We start from the raw sequence: 16,747 nt of genomic DNA, 5'->3' as shown, positions 1-16,747 counted from the left end.
TTTAATAGGATGTATGATGTTTGTTTTTTTTTTTTTGGGAGGGGGAGATTCAAATAACTTAGTCTTACTTTCAAGATCAACAACAAAAGCAAACCCCAAGCAGCTCAAAATGGTAGAACCAATCATTTTCTCTTTATTTTTTTTAAATTTTTTAAGATTTTATTTATTTATTTTAGAGAGAGAGAGAGCACAAGTGTGGGTAGGGCAGAGGGGGAGGGAGAGAATCTCAAGCAGACTCCAAAATGAGCATGGAGCTGGTGTGGCGCTCAATTTCATGACCCTGAGGCTCAAAAGACAGAGCCACCCAGATGTCCTCCATTTTCTCTTCATTAATTTTATTGTATAATTCCTCAGACATCAGAGCTATGTTCAAAGATAGAAGTGCTAGATTTGGAAAAGGAAATCTTAGGTTCTGACCAAGCTCTGTCACTTACCAACTGGGTGATACACAGTCTCTGTGAGTCTCAGTTACCTCAAAGGTAAAATGAATATAAAACAATGGCTACCTCACAGAGTAGGAAGAAAAATCAAAGAGACAATGTAGCTTTGTTGCTTTTAAGCTGCAAAGCTTCATCAAGAATAAGTTATTATTGGGGTGCCTGGCTGGCTCAGTCAGTGTAGGGTGCAGCTCTTAATATCACGGTTGTGAACTTAAGCTCCATGTTGGGTGTAGAGATTACTTAAAAATAAAATCTTAAAAAAAAGAATAAGCTATTATTATAAGTATCATTTGTAATGTTGATGGAATTTGGCTCACTATTAGCATGTTTAAAAGTGGAAAGCTGAAGAAGTGTTTTGTCTCCTCTGGTCTTCCCTCCTACTCAGTTTATTCAGATATACATGTGTTCTTTTTTAGTACAAAACAACACAGAGGTCACCATTAGTACCCTTCCCCCTCTCAGATCTTATTTGACACCTTTCAGGGCACCTTGCATTACACTGAAAAGCTATAAAAATAATTATTATGTGCAAGAAAGGGACACTTTGGTCACTATAGTATGCAATTCTATGGACAGGACATGTTTCTCAATCAGTATGGCAGGAGAGAACTTTCTTGGTGTACAGGAGAATTCAAACCTGAGTCTTCCCCTTCTAAAGAATATACAACATTCTCGAGACTGCTCTTCAAGTAGGGAAAGGCAAGTAACAAAGGGGGAAAGAAGGCCAAAGAGGTGTTAGTGAATACTGAATATTGCCATCTTTGGAAACCAGAGTTGTGTTTTTGATACATCTGAAAGAATGAGTGAAAACTCTGCCCTCCTAGCCTTCTCTACTCAGCTCCACACCAAGAATAAAGAAGGGATCTGAACTGGAGGGGAGGATAAAAGTGTGGGTGGGGGATACCTTCCTTACTCCCACATCACAATTTTTGAAAAGAACCAGACTGTCCTAAGAGGAAGAAAAGACTGCAGAGACTAAGAGGGTATAGAGGTAGAAGTCTATAGCTGGTAGGGCTTCCCCCAGGATTAGGAAGGGCAGAGGCTGCCAATTCCAGGAAGAGTGCAAATTAAGTCCACTGTCCTTAGAGCTCCCCTAGAAAGTACACACCTGGAGAGGAAGGCTATACTTAGTACCCAAAGCTGCCAGTCTCCGCAGAGTTCCCAGATGTGCTATACCTTCCAGGAAATCATGTGGACTATCACCATATGTGTTTTGTGCCAAGCAGTAGTTAGGGAGTTTCAACCTCCCTTCTCATAATCCCCATCAGTGCCACTGTCAACCCCACTGCCAAACAAACACACAATCTAAATAAAACCAGTATGTTTTTTACATAAGTCCAGTTTCAAATCAGGTCATCTGGTTCCTTCCATCTAGATTACACCCAATTACAAACTGTTCCTAAAGGGAAATTCTTGAGCTTCCAATGGATTATCCAGCAGTGATGGACATAGAACAGACCATCTTCACCATATGTTCTGGGACCTTTGTAACACCTGTGGATTTATTGTTCTACCACGCAGTGAGATGGGGAGCTCAGAGCCAGATTTAGCAATAATGATGATTATCATGGTAAGTGACACAATGAGATATTTCTTACACTTAAATGGAATGGAGTAAAAAATAATCACATGCGATACAATAATTGTTTAGCTTAAAATCTGTGTTTAGGCAAGAACTATTTATGTCCTTCTTGTAGGTATTTCACTTTTATTCTCTATAAATATTTAGTGAATTTCTTTTAAAACCATTAAGCTCCCACTTCACTTGTGTCTAAGGAGAGGAGATTTTTTTTGTACAGAACTGGAAGTATGATGGTACAAGGTCAAACCCAGTGGGGACAGGAGGCATCAGGGAGAGAGAATTCCAAGAAAGAATTTCCATATGGAAAAAGAATTTCCAGAGAGCTCCTCTGCTGTAACTCTGTAAGGTTCTGTGTTCTCTTTTCCTAGCAGAAGCCAACGCATTAAGACATTAGTAGGAATTTTTTATAGGTAGCTTTAAGAAAAACTCACAAAACTACTAAGACAGGTATAAGACAGAATGGCCTTATGCACTGGAAGTCACTAAAGCAGAGACTGAAAACTAGAAATTTGTGGGTTAACTCAGGCCCAAAGAATTTTTTTAATATCCACAAAATGTTTATGGCAAATTTCAGGTAGGTGCCAAAAAGTAAAAATCAGAAAGCTCACATAAAAATCTGTGCTTTCCAGCTTTCTTTAAAAATTAGAAGACTGGACAACATTGGGCCCCTGCATGTTCACCTTGCAACAATCAGATGGACCAGAAACTGCTAAACACTTTAGACACCCCCAGCTTACCATAGTCTAGCACCTTCAGTCCCTGTGGCCCACTCCATTTATTTTGGGTACCTAATAGCCCCTGAAGGCATCTGAACTAGTGAGCTCAGCTTCAAAGGAGAAGTGAAAAGTAGTCATTAAATACGGGGCAACCAGGAATGAGGGGTGGCCCGGCCTTTGAAAACCAACAAAGACTTTGATGTTCACAGTCCTTTGCCCATTTTGTACAGTAGATATCACAAATGGAGCAGGTCCTACATCAGTTTACTTCTATTTTGCCTTTTCCTTGCACTGAATTATCATGTAAGACATATTTCTTCTCAGTTATTAATTCCAAAGAGCTACTTAATGTATATAGTGACTAGAAGAGCTGATTGAGACCTACCGTTCCTGGTTGTAATAGGTTAGGCAGGTTGCTTTTGAATGAACAATGTCTCAGTTTATTCACTCATAAAATGAATAGGTTCAGCTAGAATGATCATTAAGATCATTTTCAGTTGGCCTCTCCCCATCTATACCATCTCTACTTATCTAGAATCTACTCAGCCCTCCAGAGATGTTTAAGTTCCACCACCTCTACAAAACCTCTCCAGACCTCCTTTCTTTAAATTTTTGAGCTAATCACCACCACCCCCCAAACTAGCGTTTTCTAATTCTCTAATTGCTTTGCTTGGAGTGCATCGGTTCATTTGCCATATTTAACAGAAAATTCCTTTAAATAAGAAACTATACAGTTTAATTTTTAAATCCTCCACAGCATTTTACACTTGATTGGCATTCAATAATTATTTAATTATTTACTCTGAACGATACAGAAAATATCTATAAACTGGAAAACTTCCCAAAGAGCAACTTTCATCAGATCCCTCCAAACAAATTACCCTTACCAGCATCACAACTTGCCCATCTGATTCAGGTAGGCATAATGTGTACTATGCAATGAAGAGACACAATACTAAATTACTATATTACTTTGTACATGATTATTGCTTCCTTTCTTAATCAAAAAGCTCAAAACAGGAAAAATATAAGCAAACCAATAAGTCACTATAAGATATTGCCCAGTGAAAGATGTTATCCATTAAAATAGGACATGAGAAAAATTTTCCTAACACAATTGAGAAAAGAAAATCAATTACTACTAAGATGCTGCAGGTCAGACATATGAAAAGTACAGTGAAAACCACCCTTGATCCTCTCTCACCCCTTGGGTGTCATCAGAAGTTCTGAGTAACAGGAGACCAACATGACATGTGGGCAGGAATTTACCCACTTTCACAAGAAAAGTAGTGAGATACAGGTTCTACTTGTTGGGGTCAGACTCCTCCTTCCCCCAAACAATTAAGGTTTTAGATATGTGGTCAGTCCTTCTCTATTAAAGCAACATAAGAAAAGAATAATTCACGTATGAAATTATTTTTTGTGATTACCTTAATTTCTCTATTCAAAGAATTCAAGATAATTTACACTTTAGTAAACTGAATTAACAAGTGTTAATAATGTCTTAACAATTAGCAAATTCTAGTGGATTAAAATTAAGTCAATTTTAAAAATGCTCTTCTGTGATGTAACCAACAGTTAATACAGGTGTTTTCACTTAACCCATACTCTATGGAAAGAGAAGTAGCTCTGTAATTCATATTAGATACTTTCAGTGCTTGGGGGTCTGAATCAAGAGGCAGTGTACCCTGTAGGCTGGGGAAGGGATTAATTCGGGTGGTGGGGTGGGATGAATCATGAAAAACTCCCACTTGGATCTTTTGGGAAAAATCACAGCCCTATCCAATTTGAAAGGATGGGAAATACTGTTTAAATGCCTTTCAATTTCTCTAGGGAATCCCTATAAAACGCAACAAGGTTTTCAATCTGAGGGATATAACAAACGTCTCAATTTTTTTAAGTAGATTTTTTACACTGCCTTTTAACGGTTTCAATCCTTTCAATGGTTTGTTTTTATCTGGTGTTTTGGATCTCCCTGTTAATTCATCCTCTCCGACAGGAAGCCTGTCAGTCTACCCAAACACAGCCTGAAGAGGGCTCTTGATTAGGTTCCCTACTTTAGCCACGCCTACACACGGAGCCTCGCGAGGAATGGAAAGTATGCCGGGCCTCCGCACACCCGCACACCCTCATCTCTACTTAGCCTCCAACAGCTTAAGCCCTAGCTAGGTTTTCCCACATCCATGTCAAATAAAATGAGCAGAGCTCAAACAGAACCGAAGAATGACAGGTGTGGATGTTTAATTTAGGTCAATCCCAGTTCTACTCTTAAATGGTCCTTTGAAAGGAGATACTCCAAATTCCGTAAAAGGCACAACCCTTTCCCAGTGGCGAGCTCCAGAGAGACGGGATATGTTCCCCTAGGATCAGAACCGGGCATAAAGAGGGAAAGACCTAGAAGCTCAATTTTCTAAAGTACTGTGCCCACCACAGCAAAGGCACGTAAGCTTTAGGCATGGTGTTGTACCTAAGGTTCTCCACATATTCCAGCACAACTCCTAAAGCCTAGGGTCGACTCACTAATTTCAAGGTTAGGGTGAAATGACGAAGAAGGGAGTTTTCCCCAATTTCACCTGTTCACCAGCACTAAATTGAGTTTTGAGAGGATGCTCTCCAGTGACCTCGCCCTCCCTCACACGCACACCCAAGTCCCACAAGCTTCCGCCACCGTCGGAGGACGAAGTCCTTACTTGGTCACACTTTTGGGGTTGGGGGGGTCCTCCTCTTCAAGGACCACCCGGGCAGGAAGAGATTCCCCTACTCTCCCGACTCTCCACTACTATCTCCAAAGGGGCGGGGCTCCGACTCTAGGTAACCGGGCCAGGCAACCTGGACACCCAATTAGCAAGGTATCCCCCAAGCCAGCCTGACCAATCGCGGCCGCCGAGCCAAGACGACCAAACATGACGTAAGATGTGATTAAATTGGCGCGTCACCTCGACGTCAGCCTCTCACCTCGGACGTCCCGTCCCGGGAGCAAAACTCCGGCGACTTTGGGCCCCGCCCCCGTGAGAGTGTAGGGCGGCCAATGAAGTCCGTCCCGAGGGGAACGAGGCCAATGAGACGAGTCAGGGGCGGGGCGCGGGGCCAGAGGGTGGGGCGGGTGGCGGCGGTGGCATCCCGAGGTCTGGCTGCGCGCAGTATATGACAGTACGTCAGCAGCGGGATGGCCGTAGCTGTGGCGGCGGCTGCAGAAGCCCAAGCAGCCGCGGCCGCAGTGGAGGCTAGAGCCCGAGCGGCGTCGGCGTCGGCACCCCGGGGAATTTAAGATGGCGGCAGGGGGGGCGGCGGGCCTGCGGGAGGAGCAGCGCTACGGGCTGTCGTGCGGGCGGCTGGGACAAGACAACATCACCGTACTGCATGTGAAGCTCACCGAGACGGCGATCCGGGCGCTCGAGACCTACCAGAGCCACAAGGTGAGCAGGCCAGCCGGCCAACCGGCAGGGCTGCGAGAGGGAGAGGGCGCTCGTCGCCTCCCGGTGGCTCCACCCGGGGCTCCAGACAACCGGCGCGGGTCCGCGGAGCAGTGGCTCGCCTCAGCTGCCGTCAGCGCCCGCGGCAGCTAGGCTGGGCAGGGCCGGGCGGGGTCGCTGACGCTGCCGTCCCGGATCGGCCGGGCGCCGGGGCGTTGGGAGGCGGGCAGGCGGGCGGCCCCTGGCGGCAGGGCCGAGGCAGCCGCAGCCCTGAGTGGGCTGCGCCGCCGCTGCGGGACTTTCCGACGGCGCCCGTGGGTTTCCTGGCGTTTTCTGTCCCAGGGAGGGAGGGGAGCACTAGAGAGAAAATTGAGATGACTACGCTCTCCGTGACGGGGGAGGGGGAGTGGGTGCAGCGTACCAGTAATGAACTCGGAGTACCGAGGGCATGAGCCGTCCGCGTTTGAGAGGTAACACATAGGCACCGCGGATCCGCAGAGACTCGGACACAGCAGCTCCGCGTGTGGAGGTGGGACACACCTTGTACTCGCAGGGACTTGGGGACACAGGTACACCGATTGGGGGGGCACACCATGTACTCGCAAAGGCTGGGGCACGACGCTCCGCGTATGTGAAGTAGGGGGACACACCTTGCATTCCCAGAAATTCGGGGACACTGGCTCTTCGCCTTCCCGGAGAGGGACCAACACCGTACACCGTGCACACACCCAACGCTCACCCGGGAGCAGGAGAAAGGTTCGCAAAGGCTCCCTTGTATCCAAAAGACGCGCTGTGTCTCGGGCTGACTCCCGGCGATAGAGACGTGGATCCAGGGTGAGGATGGGGGAAGATACACGTGTCCAGGGCAGAGACCCCCGTCCCGCACCCCTTTCCGAAGAGACACCCGTGTATACACACACACAATTCAAGTACAGCCAAGACTCATATAGAAGCACACATGCCGCAGTTGGAGTAGAAACCCAGAAACCCATTTTCTCGTTGGGGGAATAAAATAAAAATAAAAAAGCGGAGGGTGGGGAGACAGAGAAGACACGCCATAACCCAGGGTGCATGGGAAAGCTGTTTACCAACCTGCAGTGTATGGATGTATAAAGAGAGGGATATACCATATAAGAGACAAGTAACATTTACTCTGAGAGCAGGGACAGTAGGAGAGAAATAAAACCCACAGGGTGTACTGACAAACAGCCCAGTCCAGTCCATACCAATGAAACAAGCTTCAATTAACTGAAACAGGCACAGAGGGCCAGAGGGACACCCAGACGCAGACTCACATAGTTATTCAGATAAAAGTGGAGAACAGAATTAACATCTGTTGAGCTCCCACTAGTGCCAGGTACTTTAAATGCATAGAAGGAAGACAGATTTGGAAGCAGAGCTGTGAGAGAGGTGTGAAACCTGGTTCAGTGGGAGCTTTTGAAGCTGGATGAGGGGAGACTCATCTTCAGAGAAGCCCCCTACATAAAGATGCACAAAGAGGGAGGCACACAGTTGTGCACTGCTTGGGAAGTACATGAATTCAGTATAGGTGTAAATAGCAGAAGAGGCTCACAGAGGTCAACTTGCTCAGAAGGGCACTCACAGAATCGAGTGGCTGTGTAGATGTACACTTCAGGGCACATGTGTTATCCACCAGAGAAGTGTATGGTGAAAAACACACAGACTTAGGAGGGGAGGGAGGAGTGTATGTGGGGGGAGGGGGGCGGGGGAATGCCTTCCTACACAACTGTGAAATCCTAGGGAAAAAAGAGTCTCATTTGTGGCTGGAAAGTCAGTGTGCACCCAGCAATAAGAATGCAAGAAGATATAAGAAATACAAAACTGCGTATGTCAGTAGCTGCTCCTAGACAGGTACACCTGCGGGGAAGAGACCAGCACCAGCATGGAGTAGGAGACCCGTATGGGGAAAGTCAAATAGGCAAACAGAAGGACAGAGGCAGACAGGAGAGTAACTCAGCCCTGCAAGATGGAGAGATAAGCTTGCCAGTTCCAAAGGGAGGGCGTGGGAAGGAATGACACTGGCAAGAAGGTAGGTCAGGGGTGTGAAGAGAAAAACACACAGGCTGAAGAGGAAGAAGCCAGCAGGAGAGAAGGCCAGCTTTCCGTCAGAGAAAGACTGACACATAGAGGATAGGCAGATTAATCTGTGGGGACAGTAGGTCACCAACCACCTGCGGGGGAACAAGAGGCAAACTGTACAGTTGATTACAGCAAAACTGACAGACACTATACACTTGGCAGGGAAGAGGTGGATGAGGAGACCCACAATGGGAAGGGATGATGTCCAGGGAGAGTGAGGTGCCAGAGGCTTCCAGTGCTCAATGGGCTTCTGGGCTGGGGCCCATGAAGGGAATATTTGTTTTTCTACCTTCATTTCTGCCTCCTACATCTTAATGTGACACTTGGGATAAAGGTTGGAGTACTTTGACTCCAAAAGTCCTCGCATTTATAAACCAATATCTTCCAAGAGACAGGAGATCAAAAATTCTCTCCCAACCCTCCACTTGGTTCTTGATTTTTTTTTTCTTTTTACTTTTTATAGTCAAAGGTACTGAAGTCACTGGCTTTTTTTGCTAACTACTTCTGTTGCCAATTAATGTCATTACTATATTTTTCCATCTCAGTGCATGCAAATTAATGAGCCTGGTCATTCTGTACAGAAGCAGAGAAGAGAAAGGGAGAAGACTTTTCCAAGTCCTTCCATCTTGCAGAGGGTGGACCCAGGTAGATTGAGTTAGTCCTGGTATTCCTTTTCTCCTGAAAAGCTGGTGGTAGAAGCAGTGGCATGCAAAGAGAGGAAGAAGAAATAAGCTGACTTGGCCTTTGCAATTGGACACTGCCTTGTTTCTGACTTAACCAGCTTCTGACCCCAGGCCTCACTGTCATTTCAGCTACAAAATACTTTTTAAGGGGCTTGGAAAAGCAGGAATTGGGGTGAGAATGTTAATCCCAGGTGGTTGAGAAGTGGAAAGAGGCTGTAGAAAAAGAAATGAGGGACCTTTCGGGTGACTGTACTGTTGGTACTTACTGTACTTAGTCTGGTGTGTTCAGCTAAGTCTCCTACAAATGTGTTCTCAGTGACCTTCCTCTTGGCTCAGGCCAGACCAGGGCTCCCCCATCAGGGAGTTGCTAGCAGTAGACATCTGGCTGAGCTTTTATCTTCCAGTTGGAAGATAACTTATTCGGTCTCTTATACCTTACACCCTTATCAGAAGGAGGGCTCATGACTTGAAATTGTAGCAGCTGTTTGGAAATATGTTGACACATGTTGGCTAAATGGGAAGAAGTTTCTGGTGGTCAAGCATATTCCCTCTTGGGGAAAAATGGCATTAATTTTCATATAAGACTGCCCCCACCATTCCTGTGCTCAGATAGGAAGGTTGATGCTTGACAGATGGCCTCCAAGTGACTTTGGCCTGTGCAGGGTTATGACTTTTATTCCTCCTCTTCTAATGGCTTTCTAAGAGCCAGAAATTTCAACAGTTTCCTAAATTAAGCATCAGAAAGCTGTTTTTATCCAGATTACTTTGCCCACTAGATTTACTCTTCTAAATTAATCCACTTGACCTAAGATTTCAGGGAGGTAAATTCAGGGATTTTAGTAAACTAAAATGATTTAAGCAGAAAAAGAAGTTCTTTAGATAGAATTGAACAAGTATATGGAATTGTTACAGTTCATGGAAACAGAATCTTCAATTGGAAACAATTCTCACTGTTTCAGAAGACAATCAAATCTAATTGACCATCATTATTCAAGTTTTCTATTTTTAGAGAAACAAAAAATGCTACCTTGAGAACCTTCCAAAATAGGGACTGGGTTGGGGGAGAGAGGAGACTTATGGGTCCAGGAAGGGGAGTTATAGTTGGAGTAAATACCTCCTAAAAGTTGTTTTCCATTCAGTGTGAATACAGAAGCAGTTTCAAATTGATTGTATATTAAAAACTGTTAAATGGAAAGTAAATTTAGGCATACTAATGCAGATATCTAGGATATATTGCAGAGCTACCTTTTTGTTAACTATAGATGATTTTAAATGAGAGGAAAGTTACTAAATAAAGTTACAAATTACAACTTTATATTCATTCTAAATTGATGTTTGTGATTGGTCTATATAAGCACTACATACTTTAAGTGAACATATATTACTGTAATTACATATTTCTTCCAAATGTATCCTAAAGCTGTATTTAAAATTAAAACCCCAAATTCTACAATATATTTTAGCTAATTCAGTAATGTGTAGCTGGCTTATTCTGACATTTTTAGTAAGAAAATCTTATCAAAATATTTTAGCAGATTCTGTCAATGCTGAGCCTGTCGACTTATTTTTAAAAATGTTTAGTCAAAGTTTCAAAGATGGTGGCTCAAATAATACCGTCATGTTTACCTAACTATTACATAAAAAGCCATTGCATTAATGTATTTGGGGGCAGGGTCTTTTCATTCTCTGTGCCTAAAGATCAGAAAGCAGATGTTTTTAAGAAGGATTCTGTTAACACATTCTCTTGTCAACTCTAATTATTGGCTTTAAATGAATTTTCCTTCTTTGATGACTTCTAGGAAAATGATAGTGTTTTGAAAATTTGAACAAATACACTTATATTTAATTTTGCATGAGGAACTGAGTTTTTCTCAGTATACCAGATATAATTATTTCCAATCAAAACAAATCTTCACAAAGTTACCGTCTTCACAATAGCTCCTTTTGTGTGTTACTTGGTCTTTTAAAGTCACTGATTCCACAGGTCATGAGGTAGGTGATTTCCCCTCAGCCAGTCTCTCTATCAGGTGAACTTTTTAGCATTTGATGCATTGTGGTTTAAGGCACGAAAAGACTTCTACCTTACTTTTTCCTTATCTCCATTTTTCTGCCTGTCCTCAAACAATTTCGAGTGTGTGTGTGTTCAGTAATCTGCCTTGTAAATACAGAAGACCCTGTTCTAAAGGCATCACTCAAGCTTTCAGACCTGCCAGCACAGAATTGCCACTGCCGTAGAACATGCTTATTAACTAAAACAAAGAGGGTGCATTGTCAGATTCTTTTTATTAAGTTCAATTAATGAATCATTGAACACTACATCAAGAACTAATGATGTACCGTATGTTGGCTAACTGAACTGCATTGTCAGATTCTTTTTCTTGAACATTTTAAATGTTGCCAGGTTTAATTTTAAAACATTAATCCTACTGACTTTTAACTTAGACCCATCTTCAGGTTGAACTTGATTTTAAATGCTTTTTATCAAGTAAAATCAAATTTGTACCTCATGTTGCAAGTATTTGAAACTTTTGTCAAAATGATCAGGCACTCAGTGCAAAGAAGGGTGCCCTTCCTGGTGAAAAGCAGTAGCCAGATTGCCTAAAAAGATAGACAGGGAACTTTGGCACCCGAATTGGAAGGAGAAAGAAAGAAAGAACATATGTGAAGGATTGGAACATGTTCAAGAAAAGAATTTAAAAGGAAAGGGGCATAGAATTCTTGGAATGATTTACAGGAAAGCTTATGGAAGATAATCACCAGATCCAGTCTTTCCATTTGCTCTATTTGCACTTGTAAAAAAAAAAAAACAACAACACAAAAAACATGAAGGTAGTGCTCATAGTGCTTACTAAGTAATTTGTGATAAAGCCAACAGAGGGAGGAAAATTAGAATTTCAGCCAACCAATCCTGGGTCATTTTTAACAATTTGCAGTGACCACAGAGAGGCTCAGGAGCCTTGCACCAGAGTCCAGCCCATGTATTTGCCCAATGGGCCAAATGTATTTGGAGTATTTGAGAAGATGTTCCTAAAATGTGATGATATGGACATTTCTATTTAAGATCAGCTAAGTTTTATAATAAAACAGTGTATATAACCCCACATCTGACTGTCTTGCATACCTCACTCCTCACTTCCATACAACATTTTCCATGACTTAGTGCAAAAATGTAGAGAAGCAGTTCTGGAGTAGAATATAGTAAATTAATGGCCGTATTTCCACAGTCAAATTGAAGCTAAAAAAAAAAAAGGCGTAACTCAGGTCAAATGTATCAAGAATTGCTCTTTCTTTTCTTTGGCTCCCTCCCTCCCTTCCAATTTATTTACCTATCTGTAATTTCTGTCATGGCATTGTGGCCCTTGAAAGCCATGTTAAGTGTTTAGGAAAAACTGTTTTAAGAGCCTCCACTAATACTTTGCCACTGCAGGCCAAACCTAGTATTTCCATGGCTGGCAGTTTAATATAGGATATAAGAAGAGAGAATCTTATTAGTTAGCCTATATGCTCCTTAAAAATTCATGAGTCAAATTAGCACCTCGAATTGAACTCTATAGTCAGGGCATTTGGCTACTAGTTTTATAGTAACTAGATTGTTAGACAAATGATGTAACTTTCTTTTCTTATTGGGGATCCTACATATTATTGGTTTAAAAAAACATCCTCAGGTCTTAAAGGATTTTTGCAAGATTTTAGCAGGCAAGGACTAGATGGGGGACCACATCTCCAGCAGAGGGAAGGACAGCAGTAGAAAAGTTAGGGCAGGGTCTGAGAATCCCAGGGAATACCATGTTCTACTTAACCTGAAGTTAATATAGGAGAAAAATATAGTTGGGTTTAAGAGAGGAAAGGGAGATTAGAGCAGGTTAAATTTTATTCTGTCAACACTGGGAAGACACTGAGTAGAAATATAAAGTGATTTGAGCTGTGTTTTAGGATTATCCTGGCCTCCGTGTTACATGATGAACGTAAGGTGAATCTGGAAGGAAGTAGACAAGTTAGGAGGAAGTATGTGGTCCAGGCTAGAGATGCTTGGAGTCTTTATAAGATGCTTGTGGGAGACATTAAAGATGAATACAATCTATAGACTTTAACAGGTTTTGAAAGAAATAGGATTGAATTGAAATTTCTAGCCATCAGCACTAGAGGTATTCTTAGTTAAAAAAAGCGGGGGGAGGGGAATCAGAGGCAGTTGGGAGAGTGGGGTGGGCACAGGGGAGATAAAGATGATAGGTACCATTTTAGTGAACATTCAGGCTTTTGTTTGGTGACCAAGAGACTTAGATTTGATATAGTGTTCTTATATTTAAGAAGTATATTTGGAGATCTGAGGCTAGACTAGAACAGTGCTGTATTGTTTACATGTCTCCTATTAACTCTTACATTTGGATGGAAATTTGGAGTATTGGTGATATTTGGGAGGAAGCTGAAATTAAGTGGAAAGAAATTTTTGGTTTTGTGTAGGGATTTTTTGTATTTTTATAGACTTTAATAACCTCTATAAATTGCACTAAGACTATCATCAAGCACAGACAATATGAAAATATAATTTGATTATAACATGGAGATTAGACCTTCTGTGGTTTCTGTCCCTAGTGATTATTGAAATATTAAGTAACTCTATATAAAGACTGGATTTACATTTCAAGCATCATTTTGAAATGATTCTGGAGGCCTTGAAAGAGTCAGTGTCTTCACCTCCAATTACCTCCATTTCTGTTTTGGTGTTTTGATTCTCCTCCCTTTGTTGTTAGTTTCCTTGGGGAAAAAGAAAACAAAAAATAATGTAACTACATAAAGTTTTTGTTATACATATACATTGTAATGGACTAGGTATGGTGCTGAGTTCATTTTCCTTGGAGATAATCTTGTCTGAGGAATTTCCACTCAACAGTAAGCTTATTCAAAGGTGAAGCCAGGCTTAAACTTACTGATAAGAGTCACTGAGATATTTCAGGATCTAGATATGCTTATCTAGATATGCTACCTTAAGTGTTAGCATATTTTATTTATTTATTTTTTTAAAAAGATTTTATTTATTTATTAGAATGAGAGACAGAGAGCACGAGAGGGAAGAGGGTCAGAGGGAGAAGCAGACCCCCCCGCTGAGCAGGGAGCCCGATGTGGGACTCGATCCCGGGACTCCAGGATCATGACCTGAGCCGAAGGCAGTCGCTTAACCAACTGAGCCACCCAGGCGCCCAAGTGTCAGCATATTTTAAAATAACTTTTAATATCATTGCTTTTGATTTCCATTATCAGAAATCATGATGCCTCAGAGGACCAGGAAACATATGCAGTAGAAACTCAGCGGAGTATCTTAAGATTTTTTTTTTTAAGAGATTAAGAGGTAGGAGTCCAAATTATAACCTCCAAATACTCATTTATTCATTTAGCAAACATTTATTAATTTTCTGACATGTGCCAGGCATAGAACTACACACTGGAGATACTCATGTCTGAGTAAGTCCTGGATGGTCCCTGCCATCAAGAAAGTGCTTGTGCTTTATAGCAACAGGCAGACGTGTGAACAAATAATTGCAATAAAGTCTTTGTTCGAGGGGACACCTAAAGAGAGGAGTATGTTTAAGGATGTGTCTGAAAAGCAGTGTCTGCTTCTTTACCTCCCATCCTCTGCTCAGCTTACTCTGGTTGGGTTGTCTCCACCACACCTATGACATTGCACCTGACTAGGTCCCTTCATTGGTCATCTCTCTGCCAAGTTTGTTGGTCATCCCTCTGTTCCTCCCTTACCCGATCTTAGCAGCATTCCATCCTGTTAACCACTCCTTCCTGTTAATGAAAACACTTTACTGATTTTCCTCTTACCTCCCTGCCCATTCTTTCTCAGTCTCCTCTGCTGACCATCCTCTGTTTGATCTTTGAATGTTGGAGATCTGCAGCTCCCTTCTCTTTATCTATTCATTCTCTCTGGGTGAGCTCATTTAGTCTTATGGATTTAAATGTCATCTATATGTTAATGACTTGCAAATATTGATCTCCAGCTCTGACCTCCCTCCAACTCCAGGCACTTATTTACAATACTTCATTTCCTTATTAAAGTTTAACAGGCATCTCAGTCTTAACAAATCCAAACCGAATTCTTGATTTCACTCCTCAAACCTACATCTTTAGAAGTATTCCTCATCTCAGTTGGTGGCAGTACCTGTCACCAGTTGCTTAGTAATTGACTAGTATTTCTTGATTTGTCTTTTCATTTCTTGACTTACTAGTTCTGTCAACAAGTCCTGTGAATCTCCAAACATCCAAAATCTAACCTCATCCATCCTTCACGACTACTCCAGTCCCACACATCTGTCAAGGATTTCTATGGACTTCCAACTAGCTTCCAAGGTTCCAGTCTTACCCCATAGTCCATGCTTTTCCACACAGCAGCCAGTGATCTTTTAAAAACATTTGGTATATTCATGTAGTTTCCTGGTTTCAAGCCTTCTTATGTCTCCCTTTGTAAAAATGTTTTAGGTGGTTTATTTTAAACATTTCTTGTAATTTAAAAATAATCTCAATCTTCCATTCCACGTTCATTTTACTGCTTCTCCTTATGTTCTAGAGATTATGATCGCAAGGAAGAAATCATTTGCATTTATAGTCAGCTTTGACACATAAGCTTTTTATATAATCACAAAGCCTTCTCAGAAAAAAAAAAATGATGGGATCTTATGCTTCAAGTATTGTTGTTTTAAAGCCTGGTTCACAGTAACTAACTTTTTAGCTAGTTCTTCAATTTAGATTTTGCCTTCCATGTTTCTTTAAGAACTATTTGAAATAGTAAGATATAAGGGGTGTGTGTGTGTATGTATATATGTATGTATAGTATTTTAATTTGGCCTGCATCAGATAGCTAGTTTTCCAGAAGCTATCTTTCACAATAAGGATTGTGTTAAATTAGCTTTTTGACCTCTTCTCACTATTGTTTTGGCAATCCTTTTATATTTCATTCTTTTCTCTGCTATAATGATAGAAATACATTATTCTTTATTGCACATGCACTTTAATCTGGTTCTGCCAAATTTGTAGAGAAGTTTCTCATATGTGTGAGTTTGGATTGACTCACAAAGCAAAATACTAGATTTTGTGAAACCTGGTGACTCTTTTTTAGCATCTAATAAAATGTTGGGGCAAGAAGGAGACACTGTTTAAAGTAGCTTTGGATTATCAATTATCAATAAATTTTACATTCATGCTATCATTCTAAATGTTACCAGCTTTTCACAAGAGCTAAATATATTTGATTTATTCAGAATCAAGTGCCTGATTTCCTGCACTATTTCCTGCTTTAGCTCCAATTTTCTTTCTGCATCTTCTCTCCCTGCCTAGATTTTTTTTTAAGATTTTATTTATTTATTTATTTGAGAGCGAGGATGAGAGAGAGAAAGAGAGAGAGAGCATGAGAGGGGGGAGGGTCAAAGGGAGAAGCAGACTCTCCGCCGAGCTGGGAGACCGATGCGGGACTCGATCCCAGGACTCCGGGATCATGACCTGAGCCGAAGGCAGTCGCTTAACCAACTGAGCCACCCAGGCGCCCCCTGCCTAGATATTTTTTTATTACAGTGGTTAAAATATAATTATTAAGTGTTCTTTGGTTTCTCTATCAGGTAATGTTTTTAAGAACAGAATAAAATGACTTTCTAAATTAAAAAAAAAAACCACAACCACAACTTCTTAAAATGGTATAGTACTTCTTTTAAGAAAGAAAGATGATCTTTTAAGAAATTGTATCCCAAGAAAAATCATACACATTTTTTATTATTTACTTGTGTAAATGACAGCAAATTCAAGTACCTGATATTTTCTT

At 41.6% G+C, this 16,747-nt stretch overlaps 1 protein-coding gene across 2 annotated transcripts in view; it reads left to right on the top strand.

Moving 5' to 3' along the window:
* Positions 1-5,878: 5,878 nt before the first annotated feature.
* ELL2 (elongation factor for RNA polymerase II 2) overlaps positions 5,879-16,747 on the top strand; it is a 68,026-nt gene continuing 57,157 nt past the window's right edge. For both annotated transcript variants that reach the window (XR_003607867.2, XM_028096116.2), the window contains exon 1: positions 5,879-6,154. Coding sequence is in view for 1 of the 2 variants with exons in the window: in XM_028096116.2 (XP_027951917.1) it covers positions 6,008-6,154 (147 nt within the window). In the remaining variant the exon portion in view is untranslated. The remainder of the gene's footprint in view (positions 6,155-16,747) is intronic.

Source organism: Eumetopias jubatus, unplaced genomic scaffold (genome assembly GCF_037043125.1).
Source record: "Eumetopias jubatus isolate StellerSeaLion01/CBP00866 unplaced genomic scaffold, mEumJub1_p1.0 scaffold_5, whole genome shotgun sequence".
Lineage (NCBI taxonomy): Eukaryota > Metazoa > Chordata > Mammalia > Carnivora > Otariidae > Eumetopias > Eumetopias jubatus.
The sequence above is the reverse complement of the archived record's forward strand: the minus strand, read 5'-3'. Positions and strand labels throughout refer to the sequence as shown.